The sequence below is a fragment of the Petaurus breviceps genome, unplaced genomic scaffold, assembly GCF_028583685.1.
Source record: "Petaurus breviceps papuanus isolate PSGF00001 unplaced genomic scaffold, PetGlider_PUasm1.0 208, whole genome shotgun sequence".
NCBI classification, from domain to species: domain Eukaryota; kingdom Metazoa; phylum Chordata; class Mammalia; order Diprotodontia; family Petauridae; genus Petaurus; species Petaurus breviceps.
The window spans coordinates 24,457,913-24,477,942 of record NW_027185852.1 but is presented as its reverse complement, the minus strand read 5'-3'; the positions used below and the strand labels follow the sequence as shown (position 1 = coordinate 24,477,942).

At 54.2% G+C, this 20,030-nt stretch overlaps 2 protein-coding genes across 14 annotated transcripts in view; one reads left to right on the top strand and one right to left on the bottom strand.

Annotated features, from left to right (window-relative positions):
* Window positions 1-10,997, top strand: part of LOC138165352 (oxysterol-binding protein-related protein 9) — a 163,885-nt gene extending 152,888 nt beyond the window's left edge. For all 11 annotated transcript variants that reach the window (XM_069093597.1, XM_069093596.1, XM_069093592.1 and 8 more), the window contains 12 exons: window positions 2,949-3,061; window positions 3,162-3,280; window positions 4,539-4,624; window positions 5,958-6,129; window positions 6,530-6,614; window positions 7,500-7,610; window positions 7,799-7,862; window positions 7,984-8,124; window positions 8,596-8,674; window positions 8,853-8,944; window positions 10,087-10,222; window positions 10,304-10,997. In XM_069093597.1, the coding sequence (XP_068949698.1) occupies window positions 2,949-3,061; window positions 3,162-3,280; window positions 4,539-4,624; window positions 5,958-6,129; window positions 6,530-6,614; window positions 7,500-7,610; window positions 7,799-7,862; window positions 7,984-8,124; window positions 8,596-8,674; window positions 8,853-8,944; window positions 10,087-10,222; window positions 10,304-10,378 (1,273 nt within the window). In that variant the 3' untranslated portion in view covers window positions 10,379-10,997. The remainder of the gene's footprint in view (window positions 1-2,948; window positions 3,062-3,161; window positions 3,281-4,538; window positions 4,625-5,957; window positions 6,130-6,529; window positions 6,615-7,499; window positions 7,611-7,798; window positions 7,863-7,983; window positions 8,125-8,595; window positions 8,675-8,852; window positions 8,945-10,086; window positions 10,223-10,303) is intronic.
* Window positions 10,998-11,634: 637 nt separating this feature from the next.
* The window catches only part of LOC138165351 (nardilysin), a 74,172-nt gene continuing 65,776 nt past the window's right edge, over window positions 11,635-20,030 (bottom strand). For all 3 annotated transcript variants that reach the window (XM_069093583.1, XM_069093584.1, XM_069093585.1), the window contains 12 exons: window positions 19,812-19,962; window positions 17,919-18,046; window positions 17,616-17,778; window positions 17,224-17,255; window positions 16,954-17,092; window positions 16,158-16,205; window positions 15,888-15,940; window positions 15,570-15,653; window positions 14,773-14,863; window positions 14,254-14,370; window positions 12,068-12,157; window positions 11,635-11,857 (listed from right to left, as the gene is read on the bottom strand). In XM_069093583.1, coding sequence (XP_068949684.1) covers window positions 11,657-11,857; window positions 12,068-12,157; window positions 14,254-14,370; window positions 14,773-14,863; window positions 15,570-15,653; window positions 15,888-15,940; window positions 16,158-16,205; window positions 16,954-17,092; window positions 17,224-17,255; window positions 17,616-17,778; window positions 17,919-18,046; window positions 19,812-19,962 — 1,297 coding nt within the window. In that variant the 3' untranslated portion in view covers window positions 11,635-11,656. The remainder of the gene's footprint in view (window positions 11,858-12,067; window positions 12,158-14,253; window positions 14,371-14,772; window positions 14,864-15,569; window positions 15,654-15,887; window positions 15,941-16,157; window positions 16,206-16,953; window positions 17,093-17,223; window positions 17,256-17,615; window positions 17,779-17,918; window positions 18,047-19,811; window positions 19,963-20,030) is intronic.

The following is a 20,030-nucleotide window of genomic DNA, read 5'->3' as shown; positions in this document are numbered from 1 at the left end:
AACTTGCTACAAATACAAACTTCATGTTTGCAGCCTCTTTTTTGTTTTCTTCAGCATCAGGACACTTGTCCTCCTTCGGTCCAGGGACCCTCTGCCTGGCAGTGTGTGCACGAGTCACATCTGCCAGTTCTTTGAGACCTTGAGGGTACACTTACCTGGACCCTCGAGGCTGCTTCTTTGGCCTTGGCTCTTGTTCTGGCCTATCTAGGATGTAAAAAGGTCCAGGAGGAGGAGAGCATTCAGACACGGAGGGCCTGTCCCTCTTGGGTCTCTTCTCCCAGTGAACTGTTGCTTTGCCTTGAGTCTGTCTTCTCTGCATTCTTCTTGAGTTCCTGATGTATCCACATTGATATCTTCAGACAAACTCTGTTTTTCCTCCTGATAGAAATTGTTTCCTAAACTAATCACAGTTCCAGAGGACTCTAGAAGAAACATGCTGCCCCCCCTCTAGAGACCCTGCTGTACTCTGACAGACAGAAATGGCAAGTGCAGTCATTGGTTTGGTTGGACCATATCCATACTTGTAACGAGTGTTGTTTTTCTTGCTTTCTCAATGGTAGGAGAGGTGGCAGGGAGATAATTCAGAACGGGAAATAAAGTCCTTTTTAAAAAAAATTCCATTTTATTTTATTTCCCTTTGTGTCTTCAGAATCTCCTTCTTGGGCCTCTCCCATCCCTCCTGGGCTCAACATCCCTGAGACTCTGCCTGTCTTTGCTGTGAACCCTCTGCAGTCGGCTTTTCCTGAGTCTGGGTTCCCTGTTGGAGGCTTCCCTGACTTACATGTCCTTTACTCAAAGGTTCACGTAAGTCAGATCAGAGGTCTTAACAAAAGGGGTCCCCAAGGAAAGCAGTTAGTCACTTCCCCTGGCCCACAGGCCTGGTTTGGTAACGTCTGTGGGAGCCCTCCCTGCCTATAGCAAGAGCAGGTGAAATCTCGACTTGTCTTAGCAATAACGGGATCCTTTAAGCAAAGGGAAAGTCTCTTGTGGATCTGAGTGATGGTAGCCTTGAGAAGGGAGCCCCCCCTCCTAGAGTCTGGAGACAGAAGAGAGATGTGGGCGGAGGCCCTGTGATCTTCCTTGGCGTTCTTGGCCTCCTGCTCTTCGATGTGAAGTCGTCAAGCCTCGGTAGTTGTGTTAGCACAGCACGGAATGTGGAGAGCAGACCAGGCCAGGTCCTCATCTGCCCCCTTTCCCTGCTCCTTTTCAGTGTCATTCTGGTCTCGCCTCTGAACTCATGGAATGTTTTAAAACGACATTGTCACTGATCATCTTGGTGTTGTAATTTCCTGGTTTTCCCATTCAAGCCATTTCTACAGTAACCTTTTTTAAAAAAAGAAAAATTGACCTTGATAAGACCAACCAATTCATTTTTTAAGCCCTGATGTTTGCAGTATTCTGCACCTGTGGACCCCTGCCCACACGTCTGTGGAGCACTGGGAGGGTGTCACTTCCTGAAGTTGTAGGGCTCTGCTTCTTCTTGAGCTTGACAGCATTTTTATTGATTGTGAACCCCTTGTAGCTCATACCTGAAGGTGCTGATGCAGCCTTTGCTTGGAGCTCCCTGGGGAGAATGACCAGTGCACTTAGCTTTGGTCTGTGTTTGCACAGCCCTCCTTCTCTCTCCCCGACCCTGCCCCCATCTCTGCCTGACATTGGGCTTCTCTGCTCCTGCTCCATCCCATTTGGGTGTTGTCATCTTCTTTCCCTCAATTGTAAGGCCCCATTGCTGAATCCCTGGCACATGGTAGGTACTTTATTAATGTTTATTGACTCATTGTGACTGGGCTACGTGGTGCCGTTGCAGTCTGTCAGGCTGCCTGGTATGTGAAGGTTCTTGGACCTTTAACTTTGGAGCTTTTTTCCTTGAGTTCTGGATTCCTCTGCACACACTGGCTCATCTCAAAGACCTTCTTCTGGATCTGTATCAACTCTAAAGAAGGGGGCTGGGCCAGGCCCGCTCAGGGTGAGGTTTTTTGGTGCCTATCTTCTGATGGCTAGGACCCAGGCTTTGCCAGGAGAGGGAAAGCTTCTAGCTCCCCTGGGGAGCACCAGACATCGATCATCTCATCTTTTCACAACATCCCTCTGCAACAGGTGCCATTGTTATCCCCATATTTCAGATGAGGAAACTGAGGTAGGCAGAGGTCAAGTACCTTGCCCAGGGTCATACAGCAAGTATCTGAGGCAGGATCCAATTCAGGTGTTCCTGACCCCCAGCCCAGTGCCCTTGTAGAAATAAATTTTTTTAGAGCAGTTGATATTAAGATAAGTAATTTTTATATGCTGTATTTAAGAGCCCCAAGTCACTTGGAGGTTGGTTTTCTTGAAGCTTCCTGTGGTAGGTGATTTACCCCCCTATTGTGTAGAGATGTTTACAAATATCGATCACTGACTTTTGCTGCTGTGAGATATTTGGATAAAGGTTTGGGAGTGGTTGATTATCACCAAAGAAATAATGGGAAGTTAAAATTTATGTTTGTATCATAGCTTAAAATAAAGTGAAATCACCACCAGACCAGAGCTGGACCTGATGATAGCGCCAGTTGCTTTGTATGAGAAATGTGATTTCAGATTTGAGATTTCAGATTCACGAAGAGCTGCATGGACATTGTGTAATGATTATTTCATTTCCCATGTTTTCCTTTGCCCTGCTGCTTTATTATCTGTGTGAACCTGACAGTGGCAGAGCAGCGGATGCCAAGTCAGGGTCTTCTGGCTCTCTGCCAGCTGTGGGCTCCGTTGGCGCTGCCCTCCCCTGAGCCCTCACTTAGGAGTGCCCATGCTGAGCTTTGCCTCGGCAGAGGCTGGGCCTGAGGGGGTGCCAGCCTGCTGAGCTGGGGCTGGCCACGGGGGAGCCTGGGTAGACTTAGGACAGGCCGGTGGGCGGCAGGGTGTAGGGTTAGGTCTTACCTCAAAACTTACTGAAATGGCTCCTTATCTTGTAGTTCCTCAGGATCGGCCTCAGTCTTGACCCACAGCAGTTCAGGGAACAGTTTAAAGCGCCCCGACACCACAGACTCCCTTATTTCCTCCATCTCTAATGGGATGAGTGATGCTGGTAAGTGAGCCCTTAAGGGACGGCCGTTTGGGCTTTGGCTGGACATGGGGCTGCCTGGCCCCGAAGCGGGCTGAGCCACTGAGTGGCCTTTGCTTTTCAGACCTGTTTGACTCCCATGATGACCGGGATGATGATGGGGAGGCTGGCTCCGTGGAGGAGCACAAGAGCGTCATCATGCACCTCTTGTCCCAGGTTAGGCTAGGAATGGATCTGACCAAGGTGAGTCCCCGGTGCCCCGCGCCAGCCTGACCTGTCTTTGGATTTCTTTAGTGGCTGCCACACAGAGGGGCTGTTGTAGAATGGATTCAGTTTTCAGTAGACATTTATTAGTACTGACTGTATGCCCTGCATGGGGTGGGGCTGGGAGAGGGTGGGAATAAATGAATAGTGTAAGAGATTGATTGATTGATTGATTGATAGAAGAGGGAAAGGACGGGAGAGAAAGGAATCATCAAATCTACATAAAGGTGCTGGGCCTCTAAATTTTATTGGCAGAAGAATGTGTGTGTCAGGAATTGGGCAGGGGAAGGGATAGGAAAGGACAGGAGGAAACAGCTTTGATTTGGTGTTGGATTGAAAGTGAACTGCAGCCATTAAAGCTTGTCAGCCATTTTAATATGTAATTGCCTGGAGAAAGAAGACTGTGTGAGGAATGAGTTTTGAGGGGGGTGGGGGGAATATTTGTTGCCTGGGCAGGATGGACTTGGGCGGCCAGGCCTCCAGTCCCAGGGGCCAGTTGAGCTGAGCACGAACCCTGATCTCAGACTCACCAGGCATGGCAGCAGGGCTTAGTCATCCATGTCACCACATACCGGTCAGTCATAACAAGAAATCAGTTAGTGGTAGTTACTAAGTGCTTAGAGAGAGGAAGAAAGATGAGGTCGGACCCTCAGGGAGCTTACATTCTAGTGGGTGAGTCAGCATACAAACAGCTGTACATTTCTAAGAGAGATGCAATGTCAGTAGAAGTTCTCTTGGAGAGGAAGGCACTGGGTGTACTGAGAAAGTCCTCTCCTTGAAGTGGGGATGTGATCTGAGTTTTGTGACCAGAAAGTGAGGAGCGAGAGCCTTCAAGGCATGGGGGGACAGCCAGTGAACCCTCGAGCCCAGGTCCCCCAGGCAGTCGTCCTTCCTCCATCCCTCCTGGATAACCTCCTGTCCCCTGCCCCAAATCACTGCTCAGTGTGGAGTCAAATAAAGCTGCTACAGACCTGAGAAGTCTCCCAACCAGCAGGCTTAGCATGAAAGCCCTTCCACTGACCTCCTTTCCACCTCCTGACCACCACCAATCCTGGGGCTGTTGTGTGCTCCCTGCTGGTCATCAGCTGAGTCTGCTGGCTCATGCAGCCGGCCTCCCTCGGGCCCAGCATGGCAGTCTATGTAAATCCTGGCCCTTGTGCAGTTTGCGTAATAAAGGATTTTCTGTTTGACGCTGTGTGTGTGTGATTCTGGAAGCTCAGATGTGTGTCTCCCTCAGGTGGTTCTCCCAACATTTATTCTCGAAAGAAGATCACTTTTGGAAATGTACGCTGACTTTTTTGCACATCCAGATTTGTTTGTGAGGTATGTTCAATGCTTCCTAAAGTCTTCCATGTCTTTGGCGGGGCACCTGGCCAGGTGCTTTTACAAATATTCTCCCATTTGATCTTCACAAACACCGGCTGGGTGGCTCAGTGGATCCAGCCCCTGGCCTAGAGTCAGGAAGATCTAGGGTTCAAATGCAGCCTCAGACACTGTGTGACCCTGAGCAACTCACCTCACCCTGCTTGTCAGTCTCCTGACCTGTCAAATGGGCTGGAGAAGGAAATAGCTAACTGCTCCAGTATCTTTGCCCAGAAAATCCCAGAGGGGGCCATGGATGGCTGGACAGCAGTACAGTTGGGGAAACCAAGGAAAACCGAGGCAAAGTGAATTGCCCAGGGTCACACAGGTCTTGCCTCTCAGAAGCAAGGATTTGATCTGGGGTCTTCCTGTGCAGTGTGGCACCCCCTAGCGGCTTCAGAACAGACTGTAAAATGTGTTCTGCCTCTTCCTCTTCTCACCTTTCCTTGTTACATTTGGAAAATGACTGGATAGTTGACTTCAGTTTAGGGCGAGGATGTTTGCTTTAGCTTCATAGTTATGCCTGTGTCTTGAGTGTTTCCTCTTCCCAGCCTGAGGCAGCCTTGGGCCAGGCAGGGAGTGAGGCCTTGGAAGGTGCAGTGACTTGGCTGGTGTTCTCTAAGGACAGAGTGCTAGCGCTGGACTCAAGTCTGCCTCTCCTAGGGACATGTCCCAGCCCTGCCCTTCTTCAGCCCCGGAACATAAGACCTCATGCCTGCCCCCTGTGTGCATCCCCGGTCCCCAGCCCATCTTGTTCTCCCCAGGTGTCAGCCCCCATCACCCTAGGCCCTGCCTCACCTCCTCAGTCTCTGTCAGCCTCTTCTCCTGCTCCCTTCTCTGCTCTGTTCCATTTTCCATGTCCTGCCAAACAAGGGTTAGGGATGACAACAGACCTTTCCCAGATCATGGGATGCTTTTATCCTTGAACCCTTTCTCTCATGGGCCCCAGGCATTTGAACACTCAGCCAGTTAAATGGCATGGCCCTCATAATCATATCAGGGCCTCCAGCCAGTGACTCCCAGACCTTTGACTACTCCAGGTGGCCTCAATGTTGGCTCCTGAGGCCTGTGTGTAAACTGTATCTTCTGTGGGCCATGGGTGCTGCCCTTCACAGGGACCACTGAGAGACAGAACAGAAGTTCTGGATTCCCAAAGCCTGACTCCAAGATCTGGGGGTGGGTCTGTCCATCTGTGGCACCAGGACTGGCATGCTTAGGCTGCGGTGCTTCTGGGCTCTGCCAGTCTGAGACCCTGCACACATGGGGCTGCTGATGTCTGGTTTTCTCCTTTCAGCATCAGTGATCAGAAGGACCCCAAGGAGCGAATGGTGCAGGTCGTGAGATGGTACCTTTCTGCCTTCCATGCAGGAAGGAAAGGTTCTGTGGCTAAAAAGCCTTACAATCCCATTCTGGGCGAGATCTTTCAGTGCCACTGGACGCTGCCCACGGAAAACGAAGAGAACGCGGTGAGTTCCACAGACCCAGCCAGGGGCTCCCCTTGTGTTACAGGGGCATAGCCCTGCCTTCTTGCCTCCCTGGCCACTTCCCTTGGCAACACCTCACGTGGTGTCTGATTCTTCTTTGACCACCACGGTGAGAAAGGAAGGGGGTAGTGGAGCTGTGGTCTCTCCAGGGCTCTGGGCCTTGCCAGGGAAACCAGTGATCCAGCCGAAGCATATGTGGGGTTCAGGATGAGTTTACAGGGTCCCCCAGAGCAGCCCAGACTTGTGAAGTGACTCTGGCTGCTAGTCCTGTGTCCTGGACTAGGGACCCGGGCAGGGCCCTGCTTGGCTCCTCTCCAGGGCCAGACATGGATGGCAGGGTCAGCAGTGACATCCTTGGTGTCCCTTGTGCTTGCATTGACAGGAGCCGATGTCTGAAGGCCCTGTGCCCTGGGGCTCCAAAAACTGTGTGGCATTTGTGGCAGAGCAGGTCTCCCATCACCCACCCAGTAAGTGGCAGCTTTCTCTGTAACCTTCCTGTACCCCCAGGACAGTGAACCCAGAAATGTTAACGCCTGTGACTTCAAACCGCCCAGACATCAGCAGACATGGCAGGAGGCGTCTCTGCTGCTCCCTTGCATTTCCCCACGCTCTTGGGGTTCCTCAAGCTGCAGACTTACCACTGTGATGTCGGGGGAGGGACAAAGAGGGGTATTGTGGGACTCTGAGAGGGTGTTCCCTTCTGCCCTCTTCCTTAAGTCTGGCATGGTTTGTCCTCGTTCTCTGCCCTGATGCTAGCCTCCTGCCATAAGCTGTGCACACCAGGGTTTTCTGCAGACTGGCTGACCAGCCTTGGCAGGGCCGGGCCCTTCCTTGTAGGCACAGCTGTCTCCTCCTGGCTTGCCTCCCACACAGCCCAGGGCACTCGCTCTGCTTGCTTTGACCAAGAATCTTACCTGATATAAATTATTTTTGGAAAGGCTCCATTTTGGTGGTCAGACCCTGGGCTCCCGGGAGCAGAGGAAAGCCATGTTTCCATTCCCCATGATTTAATAGGTGTCCTGAGTGTCATGCTGGACATGGCACGGGCATCCATCCATCTGTCTGTCCGTGGCCAGGAGAGGAGGCAGCCTCCGGGGCCTGGGGGACAAGGCTGTGTAGAGTCCATGTGGTCATTGGGCCTGAGGCGATGCCAAAACTGTGACTTAATTCTTGGGATAAATTGGCTGCCCACCAGTTACCAGATCCACTGACACGTGCAGCCCGCCAGGCTTGTCCCCGGGCTCATGTGGAAGGCCCTTTGCCAGGACTGCACGGCCATCCTGGGCACAGCGCCTGCCTGTGTGGCGAGGTGGATGGACAGTGAGACTAACTGGGTGCATCTCTGTCCGCAGTTTCAGCTTTTTATGCCGAGTGCTTCAGCAAGCGGATCCAGTTCAATGCACACATCTGGACCAAGTCCAAGTTCTTGGGGATGTCCATTGGCGTGCACAACATAGGACAAGGTGAGGGGTGGGCCGCCTCGCCCAGCTGAAGGGTGGGGGGACTGTAAGCACAAAGAAGGTTTCTGTGGTGGCACCATGGTCTGTGAGCTGCGGGGGCCTTGGCACGGTCTCGACCTGCAGCTGGTGTCTGTCTGTGTGTCTGGGTGCAGGGCCGGTGCCTGCTCACTCCACCTCTGCTCTCTCCACAGGCTGTGTCTCTTGTCTTGACTATGACGAGCATTACATTCTCACCTTCCCCAATGGCTATGGAAGGCAAGTAGACCGGGTTCCTTCTCCCTCCCCATGGCCTCGGCCTCTTCTCACCCTGGGCCTGGCCCTGCCTGTCACCTCCTGCACACAGCCACTTCCTGAAGCCTTCTTTTGGGTTTCACAGGTCTATTCTCACAGTGCCCTGGGTAGAGCTGGGAGGAGAATGCAGCATTAACTGCTCCAAGACTGGGTACAGCGCCAACATCATCTTCCACACAAAGCCCTTTTATGGGGGCAAGAAGCATCGAATCACAGCTGAGATTTTGTAGGTATCTCACCTGGTTCTCTGCAGTGTGCTCTGGGCCCAGAGGATGCCAGGGGCCTACCTGCAGGCTGTTGGGGGAGATGGGAGCCAGAGTGCCCTCTTCGTCCTTCCTGCCCCATACCAGGGCTGGCTTTCCCCAGCTTAGCCCTTCTGTAGTCAGGAGAAGGGCCCAGGCCCACCATGGTCATTCTCATTGCACAGATAATGAGACTGAGGCCGAGAGAAATCCAGTGACCTTTTTTCAAGCAGCTTCAGCAAGGGGATGTCTGAGCCTTCTGAGCTAGGGCCTCTAGCCGATGCTGCCTGCCCCCGCCTCTCCCCTGCCCCCGATTCTTCTTCCCTTGTTCCTTCTTGTGTCTCTTGGCCTGGAGTGGACTCTGCACTGCCTTCTGTCACTCGCTAATCGCCCCCATTGTCTCTGTTGTGCCTGGACCTTCGCTTGTGACTAACCTCTTGTCTTCTTTCTTTTAGCCCTCCGAATGACAAGAAATCCTTTTGTTCAATCGAAGGGGAGTGGAACGGCGTCATGTATGCGAAATACGCAACGGGGGTAAAGTGTCCAATGAGTCCTCTCTCCCCAAGTGATTCCCCCTGGGGCAGCGGGGTCCAGCTAGCCCCGGGCCCAGGAGCTGGGCTCCTTCTGGCAGGCATTTCCCTTCCCTTTTGGGGAGGGAGAGGGATGGATGTGGGCTGGCAGGAACAGGCCCAGGAGCCTCTCTGTCCTCTAGGAGAATACGGTCTTCATCGATACCAAGAACGTGCCTATAATCAAGAAAAAAGTGCGGAAGCTGGAGGATCAGAATGAGTATGAGTCTCGCTGGTAAGGGGCCTCCTGTGAGGCGGGGCCAAGGGACGGGGGGGGCGGGGCAGAGCACCCCATGATGGTTCTGCCGTCCTGCACGGTGAGGCTCAGCCTCGGGACTCTTAGTGGGCGGTCCGGACCTGCCCCGGGAGGGCCTGGTGGGCGCCTCAGCCCAGCCTGCTGCCCTGCAGGAAAGCTCTCCCAAGGGCCGGAGGGATGACCCGGGCCCCCCTGGCTGCTACTCCTCTGCCTTGCACGAGGAAGGCGGTTTTAGGTGGGAGGGGCCAGAGCTCAGGCACCACACTCACAGCCTCCTCTGACTGGTCCCTCAGACGTGTGAGGACAGGACGCCCTGTCACATGTCCCTGATCAAAGTCAGGAAAACTCCTTGATGATGAAGGCTGTCCCCAGGTGGGATAGCTGCCCCCTACCAGAAAGAAGCCTTTGAGCTGAGCCTAGATGGCTGCTCAAGGTTAGCTTCTAGACTGGAGGAGAGGAGCGTGTGACCTCAAGGCCGCACAATCTTTGTGGTCTTTGGAGGCCCCTTCCCACTGCTTCTGCAGTGCAAGAGCAGCTTCCTCAGCCGGGCCTCCACGGTTCACAATGGCTGCAGTCCAGCCCCAGCTCGTTTCCTGCTCACAGAATCTGAGCCAGAAAAGGAGGCACTGATCCACCAACCTGGGGATCCAAGGGGTCTATTTCAGGGGCTGGGTACATTAGTGCCTGGTAAATATGGGGGACAGCCTGGAGGCTGGGGCACCTGGTAGGATCTCATGGTCACTAGGCACAGGAGGGACCAGCCTGTCCCAGGCAGAACAAAGGGTCCTGTCTGCAAATCGGGTGTCCCTCCACTCGCCTCCTGCTGCTTCTCATCCCAGGGGCCAGAATGGGGTGGGGAGGGGGGGCATTGAAACCCAGGCACAGACCAGGAGACCAGAACCCGACCTGCCTGGGGGAGGGTTGGACAAAAACTCTTTGGGCCACTTGGGCCTGAGGGACCAGGCAGGGCCACTCATCCTCTGGAGACTCCCTTTTCGTCCTGGTCCGTGGGCTCCAGACCCAGTTCTGTTGCCCGGGCCTTTAGGAGGGTTCAGAGGTTGGAAAGGGGTCGTGACTTTCCCCGAAGAGCTTCATGGAAGGGTCTTAACTCTTTTCTTTAGCCTCTGGAAGGATGTCACATACAACTTAAAAATCAGAGACATTGATGCAGCCACTGAAGCAAAGCACAGACTGGAAGAGAGACAGAGAGCAGAAGCTCGAGAAAGGAAGGAGAGAGACCTCCAGTGGGAGACCAGGGTGTGTCCAGCCTTCCTCATGGCTTTGGGGGGTGGGGGCAGGGCCCAAGACCAGCTTCTTAAGGCCTTCCTTTCCTTGTAGTTATTCCATGAAGATGGAGAGTGTTGGGTCTATGACGAGCCATTACTGAAACGACTCGGAGCCAGCAAACACTGACCGGCAGAGGAGGGCAGAGGAACGCAGGGCCTCGGTGCCGCCGGCCCAGCCATGGCCACCTTCTCTCGGGGCTGGGGGGAGCCCCCTTCTCTTCGCAGTGGTTCCTATCTCAGGGATACTGGACTTACTGATGCAGGTGAACAATTAAAGCAGGACATGTCTCCTTTTTCTCTTGGTGGCAGTCACTAGAGCTTGGTTTCACTTTTAAAAATCCATTCAAGCTTTGAAAACATTTGTAAGCACTGGGCTCAAGCTGTGTGTGTCGGTCACACACTGGTTAGTGCCACTGCCAAGGGATGGACAAGTCTCACATACTCTTGGGTCCTATCTCTATATAAATACATATATATATATACATATATATATATAAATATACATAATGGAAGTCTTCACTTACTATTCTTTACATCTGTAAATAGAGATTCCTTTGGATGGACAGTTTATTAGAAAATTATTTAGCAAACTAAGAAATCAAATGTTTTAGCATTTCATTATCTCAAAATAATTTCTGTATTTTTATTTTTAAATTGAACTATTGAATTATATAGCTAACCCTTGGCTATACTTTAATTCCACTATGGGCAGCATCTTAAGGCTTCATAAAATAATTTTCCAAACCGTTTTGTGTTTCTATTTTCTTTGAACTCTTAACCTTTGGGCAGTCAGTCAGCCCACTTGGCCAGAGCTAGACTTGACCGTCATACAAGAACATCCAACACATTTTACAGATGAAAAAAACAAAACCCAGAGTTACGTGGCTTTCCCTTGTCCATGTAGAGTGGGAAAAAAACACAGGCTGGGAATTCTGCTAATGGTGTGATCTCTACCCAGGCAGCTACAGCCTGGCTGGCAGCCTTTGTCTTCCCTGGGGTTCCTCCCCAGAGGCCCACAGCAAAGCCACGAGGTCTCAATTATGTTTTTAAAATGGACACCAATTAAAGGTAAATACACTGTCTTTATTTAAAAATGTTTTTAAAACATCATCGTTCTGTTGGCCCTGGCACTGAAGGCTACATGTGCCTGACGGAAAGCACTGGATGGTCCTTCATGCCCTCCAGAGAAACCCTCACAAGTGAACGGGGATGGTGGGGGGAAGGTTCTGGTGGGGCGGGGTGGGGGTGGGCTTCAGGATCACTACGTACGATGTGACTTTGGGTCTGTCTGTGAGTCTTAATTCAGAGGACAATCAAAGACCATGATGCAGCAGAAAATTCCCCTTCAGTGGAAGACTTAAGTACAAATTTCAGACACACTGCTTCAGGCCAAAGAGACTGCAGTTTATTTGACTATTTTATGGTAGGGGAGAAGGTTGAGAGTTGATGTGAAAGCCCTGATGTCGGTGATGGGGATGGTGGAGTCCGCCAGCAGGGGAGAGGGTGGCAGGTAGGTCAGCTGGGCCACTTCATCATAGGAAGAGTTGGAGGAGTCACAGGGGGCAGAGCCTTCTTCTTCTGTCTCATATTTTCCATAGCCAACAACCTGAAAGGGAATGTGGGTCAGCAGTGAGGGGCAAGCCTGACACCACATGACTGCTGCTTGGGCTGCAGAAGCAGGAAAGGAAGGCTTGGGCAGGACCTTGGGGCCAAGTGGCCAACCAGAGGAAACCAAGGGAAAACCCTAACCCAGAGGGGAGGGAGGGCTGAGGGAGGAGCGGGAGGGCTGGAGCTTGGCTGGCCAGGCTGTACTCACGTGCACACTGACTATTCTGCTGCCATTTCCTCTATGAGACTTGAACCAGTTCACCAGGTCTACTTTGGAGAAAGACTTGAGAGCTTGAATCTTCCAGAGAGGGAGAAAAAAAAGAACTTTATTAAATAAAGGTTAAAAGCACCATTTTCCCAGAAAAATCTTGTTAACCGAGATAAACCAGAGGCCATGATATGAATAGGCCTAGCTCAAGGCAGGGTCAGACCCATGCTGGGGAAGTCTCCTGGCACAAGGCTGCAATTGGCTGCTGCATGAATGGTCCACCGAGGCCTGGGCCAAAGGGAAGGTACTGGAGAGACGCAAAAGAGGGGAGGCAACAGCTGGGGTGGGGGACACGTGATAGGGAAGGTGAGACGACAACTCAGGAGAGCCCCTGTTGGATTGATCTGCAAGAAAGCAGACAGCTGAAGCCATGGGGCTGAGATCAGCTAACAAGTGCAGAGGAAGAAGAGAAGGCCCAATGCTCCTACAGCCTCTGCAGGTCACAAAGTTATCTACAGAAACAAGTGGATCATGGGGGGGGGGGGGGGGCCAAGGCTGTAACTGGCTCAGCCACATGATCCAAAGCCACCTCAGGATCACCCATTTCCTCAACAATCCCTCTGAAACTGCCGACCCTTCGGCTCCCCTCTCCCACAGATCAGCCCCATGAGCACTAAAGTCCAGCTCTTACTACACCTGTGTGCCCCCAGGTGAAGCTGCTCCTCCCTGGGCCCCCAGCTGTTTCTGCATCTGTAAAATGAAGGGTCCCTTCTGGCTCTACAGGCAAAAGCCTTGGCGCAGCTCCGGACTCAGTGGCCACTTCCAGACCTTCAGCACTATCTGTCCCTCCCTCAGGCCTCTCAAGTTCATGGGCTACTCCCAAGTCCTGGCATCACTGACCTCCAGGCCTTTCCCACCACCTTCCTCTGACATCCTCTTCACCTCGGTCATGCCCTGGCACAGCCCACACACTGCACCTGAAAACTTCTGGACGCTCCCCTCCAACCGGCATCGAGGTCTTATAATAAATAATAAGACCAACTAGCTGTAAGAATCCCCACCCCCATCTATTCTCACTACTTTGGGAACAGTAGTCACAACCAAAGCTGCTTTTAGCCTCGGCCTTTTTTTAATGCAATTTCACGGGCCTCCAACTTAATCCAGAGAAGAATGAACCACCAGAGAAATGCCCTCCACTTCCTCCATGATCCCATCATAAGTACAACCACCTCCCACCCCCACATTCCAGGCTGGCCCTGCCTGTCTGCTGGCCCTTCCCATCCTGTCCTGTCCCAATCATTTCTTCAGGGTTTTTCTGTGTTTCTGATGGTTATCCCAAACTTAACTAAGCCTGGACGGTCTGGATGGTCTGGAACTATCACACACAATTCATTTTTCTTTCAAATTCTCTCTCTGCTCACCTTCGCCTGTCCTCCCAAGTGTACTGGCTCACAGGGTCACCATTCTCACACCGAAGTTGCATTCCCCCCCCCCTCCACTAACTAGTGGCCAAGGACAGAAGGAATGTCTCTGGCATCATCCATCCCCATCCCCTTGTTTCCCCACACGGAGCTCAGGCCCTGTCCCTTTGCACCAGCCTCCCAATTGGGCTCCCAGTGCTCAGTCCCTCCCACACCTGTCAAATGATGGACATCTGGCAGCCCCTCACTCCTCTGCTTAACGTCTAACACCTTTCCTAGCCTGTCCAGTCTTTCACATGCACCCTATGTTCTTACCAGCCCAGCCTTCCTGATGCTCCTGGGCCTGTTCCATCTGCCTCTTAGAGGCCCAGCTCAGGCTGTCCCCTCCCAGGGGCCCTTGGGAATAACTGCCCCCCCCCCCCAAGTCCAGTTGCTTCAGGAAGTCATGGCTGATCTCCAGCCTTCCCCATGCACTCGACAGGTAACGCTGTGTGATCTAGATGGAATTCCATGATAATACAATCATCCTATCTAACTTCGGCACTGCCAGGGCCTGCAACTAACTGAATCTGCCAGCTCAGATACAGCAGGGTTAGAGGCAGGACCCCCCTGCCCTCCATTACAGATAATGTCGAGGCCCAGAGTCACCTGGTGTGGAGTGACAAGAGATGGGTCAGAACCAGTCTCCTGACCCACGGTCCAGGAAGGACGTTCAAGCTCTCCTCGTCCCTCCCGGTCAGGCTGGCCCCAGGCAGTGGCGCTTACCTCATGGGCCAGGCGGTCAAAGAGGTACTGCTGTGTCGCCACCTCGTTCCAGTTGCGGTCCACCTCCTCCCCGAGGTGCGTGTCCTCACACTCCTTCAGCTTGATCAGAGCTACGACCTGTCACAAGGGGGCACACCTGAGCCAGGAGCTGGCCAAGCCCAGCCTGACCATCTAAACGCAGCTCCCTGAGAAGCCCAGAGACAGCTGGGAAGTCTCTGGATACAGCAGCGAGGCTTTCCCCAGGGCCATGGCATCCTCCACCACGTGGGGACACAAGAGGACCCAAGATGTGGGGCCTGCCTTCCTCAAGGACCACATCAGCTAAGCTAAGTGGCTCGACTGAAATCATGCAAGTAGGAGTGACCCAGGACATGAGCTGCTCTCACCCTGACTCCAGCCCCCTCAAAGGCCCAGGGAGGTAAAGGAAACTTGCCCAGGGGAGGAGAGGCAGAAGTGCTGGATGGGTCTCAGTCTGTGAGGGCTGGAGAGGAGAGGGGGGTGACCCCAGAACCCAATTACCTGAGTATGAAAAGCATCTTCTGTTAAGTTCTCCATCCTTTCTTCAAAAGAAGAAAGAAATTCCTCTATTTTCTTATCAACAATTTCAGAGCTGAAACAAAATATTTCAAAAACAAAGCCAACCTTAGGATTGTAGGTGTGGGGGTAGAAGGGACCTTTGTGGTCCTAGGACCCTAGGGTCAGGGTTCGAACACTGCCTTTGCTATTTCCTCCCAATGTGACCTTGGCCAGCACCTGTGCAATGAAGCGGCTGGACCTGGTGGCCCTGGCATCGCTTTCCAATGATTCTGTGATCCAGGCCAAGTCCCTCATCTTTCACCTGAGAAAGCCAAGGTCCCAAGAGGGTGAGGTCCAAAAGACCTGTGGCTTCAAACTGGCAGTGACTCTCACCCATTTGCCTTTCTCCTTCTCCCCCAAGATACATCTCCCACAGATCGCAGGAAATGCCCAAAGCCCATGAAAAAAAGCGTTTTCCTGAGGGCCAGGAAAGGCTGCGCAGCAGCTGGTCCATTCCTTGACCTCTGCGAAACTCATCCAGGGAAGACCCTGCCCCTCTGGGTCCTCCCTGAGCTCCAATACCTGCTGCTTCCAGACCTTCCTTCCCACATCTCCTGTCATTTGATAATCAAGAAACCCCAGGAAGCAGGCAAGTCAGAGAAGACTGTCACCCCCACTTTCTCAGAGAAGGCAGTGAAGATGGGCTCGGCGCCCCCCCCCCCCCCCCCCCAGGCCAAGGCTTGGGCCGCCTGCCGCCCTCACTCTCCAGAAGCCATGTACCAGTAACCCTGGGCACTTACTTGAACTTGGTGGCCTGAGTCCCGACAGTGACAGAGAAGCCCAGGATCCCTGACGTATTCCTGCAGGTTGGATAGACGTGATACCTACCAAGGAGAGGCCTTCCTCAGTCACACTGGCACCACAGACCATGGCCACTCCACAGAGGAGCGGAGAGCTGGCCTCCCACACCGGGAGGAGCTGCTGAAGCCGAGGTCAGGGGCAATGCAGGCTCCAGCACCTGCCCCCGCTGGACACACCAGCCCTCGAGGCACCCAGAGCCAAAGGCTGCCTAGCCTGCTCCCACCTGAGCCTTCTCTGCCTTGGGCCCTGCCACTCACCCCAGAGTCTGCTTGGTTCGAAGGAAGTCAAAGCAAGGCTCTTCCATGTGCATCTGCAATTCAACATGGAGGTTTCAGAGAGGCCGGCCCAGCACTGCACTCTCCCCACTCCCCAAATGACCCTCCCAGTCATCCACCTGCTTCCTCCACTAAGGCTTCCTTGCTGGCCTTCCCACAGCCACATGGCCACGCACACCCAAGCACACACTCCCGGTCTGTGGACGGTCACGGCTCCCTGAGCCCCACACCATCCCCAGTCCATACACTCACCACAAGCAGCTCCATGAGCGTGTACTCCTTCAGGCTCCGGGCACCTGACTGAAAAGGGAGCTTTGTTAGTCTACAAGTGAGCAGGGGCTGGGGAGCAATGCTGAGGAGCTGAATGTTGGTGAAGGACCTGCCATGAGCACAGGCCTCTGCAGGGACCTGACAGAGCCACAAAGCCGCCCCATGTCCCAAGTGCACCCGACACCTCCAGCTCTCTGCCCTGGCCCCTCCCTCTGGCCTAGGCCACCTCTCACCCCCCTTGACCACCACAGAGCAGAGGGGTCAAAGGAGGGAGCAGGACTGCCACAGGACAACCTGGGGCTGCTACTCCCTGACCACAGGGGCACCAGGAGGCTGAGGAGGAGGAAGGGTCCACTGATGCCTCTGATTTGTTGGTGTGTGAGCCAGGGCAGGTCTGAGAGCAGGGGAGCTGGAAGACCCAGAATGGCCGGGATGCCACAGCTCAGTCCAGAGGCCTCCCCAGGCTGCGTCCCTCCCTGCTCACCCAGCAGGGGCCCCCTGGGGAGATGAGAGCTGACCAGGCCTGGCCATCTGGTAGAGACTTGCCATGTGAAAGGAGGAAATGCCAACTACTTCTTTCCCCTGCATTTCTGGGCCTGTTTCCTCCTGGCTCTGACCCTGAGCCCTGACCATCATGGTCCCCACTCCTCGTACTTTGGGTTCCCTGGTGCTGCTGAAAAATAGCCCTGGCTCCCAGGGAAGAAGCCACTGCAGGGTCTTTGCTCCCCCAGGGGCTGCAGAGGGGGCCAGCCTGGGGGGGCTAAGGACTGACACTAACCTGGTAGTAAACAGTGACTTCAGAGTTGGCATCGCCTTTGTTAAGGGCCTTCACTTTACACAGGTGGTGGGCACCAGGCAGCTCAACGACGCGGAACTGAACAGGGATCTCCTTCTCCAGGGGCTTGAAATCCAGCTTGCTAGAGGCGAACATGGCCAGTGAGGCCTGCCCTGCCACTGCCCACCCCTGCCCACCTCGGAGCTCTCTCACACAACCACAGCTCCCTTCCCCTTCCCAAGAGAAAAGGCCCTGGGAGCCAGAGATACTCACTCAACCACATACTTCAGGAAGTCCGTGGACTCCTAAGGGGGGGAAAGGACAAGGGCAAGGTGAATGCTCTTTCCTGTTACCTTCCTCCTGCCAGACCCTAGCCCTGGCCATGTCAGCACAGGCCCCAGCAGGCATTCCCCACCAGCCACCCTGGCCTGTCAAGGGCCAGGAACACAAAAGGGAAAAGGTTCCTGCCCTCCAAGAGCTCCCAGTTGACTTGTCAGGGGCAGGGGAAGTGTGTTACTATCTGGAGAGTGTGGAGAGGGACGATGAAAAAGGCACCTCGCCGACCAGAGGGACTGGGGAGGTCAGCAGCCAGGGGCTGGCAGACTCCAGGGAGAGGGGCGCCTGCCATGGGGGCAGCGCTAGACAGGCTGCCTCCGGACACTCACCTTGCTTGTAAAGTTCCCTTGCACCAAGCCCTCCACAAAGAGCTGCGACTTGAACTCCTTCACAAAGCTGAGCAGGGCCTCGATGGTGAAACCCTTAAGCAGGGCCTGGTACTTGTCGATCATGGACCACCGAGAATACTCCAGGATTAGAAGCCTCACATCTCTAGAAAAAGAACAAGAGACCAAGAGGGAAAGGGCGTCACCACAGCCCCGGCTCCCATGATGCAGGATGAAGGTGTGGGGGCCCACCCAGTCAGGCTCCCAAAGCCTGGGCCTCCATCTGCCCCCGGAGGCAGCACTCACTTGGCCAGCGTCTCCGGCTTAATGAGGATGTTGAAGTAAGTCTTCTTCAGCTGCTCTGCTATCATCACAAAGACGGCAGGCGTAGAATCGAAGTCGGCCAAGTAATCGATGATGAGCTGAAACAGCAGCTGAAAGGAGAAAGGGAAGAAAAGCCTGGCCAGGGCCCAGCTGGCAAGGGGAGGCCGGACCCAGGAGCAGCTCCCCCCAGCCCCTGCAAGAATCCCTGAGAAGCCGGGGGGCTCCCCTCAGAGTTCGTCCTTCCTCTTTGCTTCCTCTGCTATCTGAGGAAGGGAGGGCGGGCAGAGCAGGGCCTTCTTGGCAGATTTCTTGGCATCCCCAGGGCCTGGCATACAGCAGGGGCTTAATACTTGTTGTTCAAGTTCACAAGTGAAGGTGGGCTTCAGGTCTCCTTCCCACCAACCCAATGCCCTTTCTACACCAGGCTCCCTCCACACAGGAGCTGCAGGGGTCCAGCATTTTCATTCAGATTGTCTGAGTGGTGGGTTTGTTTTTTTTGGTAAAACAAAACCTCAGAATGGTTACTGTCCCAAGAGATCAAATGACAGATTTAGAAAGTATTCCTGCTTGTTCAGCTCGAACATCCTAATGCTTGAGGACAATGTGTTCCATCCCCCTCCCCCACCCAGAGCCCAGCCAAAAAGCTGGGGGGGGGGGGGGGGAGCCACAGAACTGCCCCCAACGACACATGCACCTCCCTCACAGGAGGCCATTCCCTTCGCCCACCGCTGGCCTGACAGAACTCAGGTTACTTAGCTCATTAACAACTTGGATGAGGCAGACACTCAGCTAAAGGCAAGCAAATGGCCAGCAACAAGGCACAGGCCCAAAAATGAGGAGGAGAAAAAGAAATCCAGTCCTCTCACTTCCGCAGCTTGTACAAAGCACTGCCTCACCTGGCAGCCCCTCCCCAGCTCCTCCAAACACCGCAGACCACAGGAAGCCTTCCCTGCCCCTCTCCCTCTGCCGACCTCTCCCTTCTCTCTAGGACAGAGCCTGCTTTGTCCGTGTCTGTCTCCTGGGGCGTCTCCCCCATTAGCTGCTGAGCTTCTTGAGAGCAGGAGCTGTCTCTCGTCCCCCTGATGCCCATGCTGGGCACGGGGCCTGGCACACAGTTGGTGTTTCATCAGTGTGGCCTGCCAGAGCCCACAGATCCTGTCACGCTCCAGGCTTTCCTCTCTTCTCCCCAAGGGATCCCTGAGCCCCGCACCGCAGGGCGGATGGTGATGGGATGGCCACCTCCTGGCTTGCTCTCCTTCCCTCCTGGTTTTTCTGACCACTCCTTCTCTGTTTTCTTGGCAGCTTCATCTGTCTCTGTGCTAAGCAGCTGGCTCCCCTGGGCTCCGTCCTGGGCCCTCTTCTCCTTTAAGCCCATTGGCTTCCCTGGCTCCAGCTCTGCCTCCTGCCATCCAGTCACACATTTCTACTTGCCCATCCAGGCCTGCTGCTCCACAGAGGGAAAAGAGGCCTAGGGCTGGAGCCCAGGGACACCTGGGTCTCAGTTTAGCTCTCTTGTCCCAGCATGAGGCATGGAGCTTTGCAGAGCAGGCCCTGAATGCCCATCAGGCAAGCAGTGTGAGCAGGAGCAAGTGACATGCACCCTACCCTCCTGGGACGTGCTGCTGACACCAGAGTGCTCTGTCAGTGTTGGTGGTGAGTCCGTCCTGCTGCCCCAAGGAGGCTGATGCTGCAGCCTGAGCCCCTGTGCCCTGTCCCTGCCCTGCTCCTGCACAGGCACAGCCGCCCGCCCTAGCACAGGCCGCGTCCCCTCCTCCCTGATGCCTGGCACAGGCCGCGTCCCCTCCTCCCTGATGCCCAGCACAGGCCCAGGCCCGGGCCAGGGCAGCCTCTTGGCCAGCCAAGCCTGGTACTCACAGGCAGCTTGTGGTTGAAGCCCTTCACTCGCACAATCAAGCCGTGCTCTCCGGCCACCAGCTTGTACTCCAGCTGGGCCACGTCCGCTTCATAGGCTGGCTCGGCCAGGTTGTGGGTGAGGATGTTCACAAAAATGTCAAAGAGCACCACGCTGGAGGGGGACACAAGGGGACACGGGAACTACATCAGGCTCTGGCTGCAGCAAACAGGACAGACAGG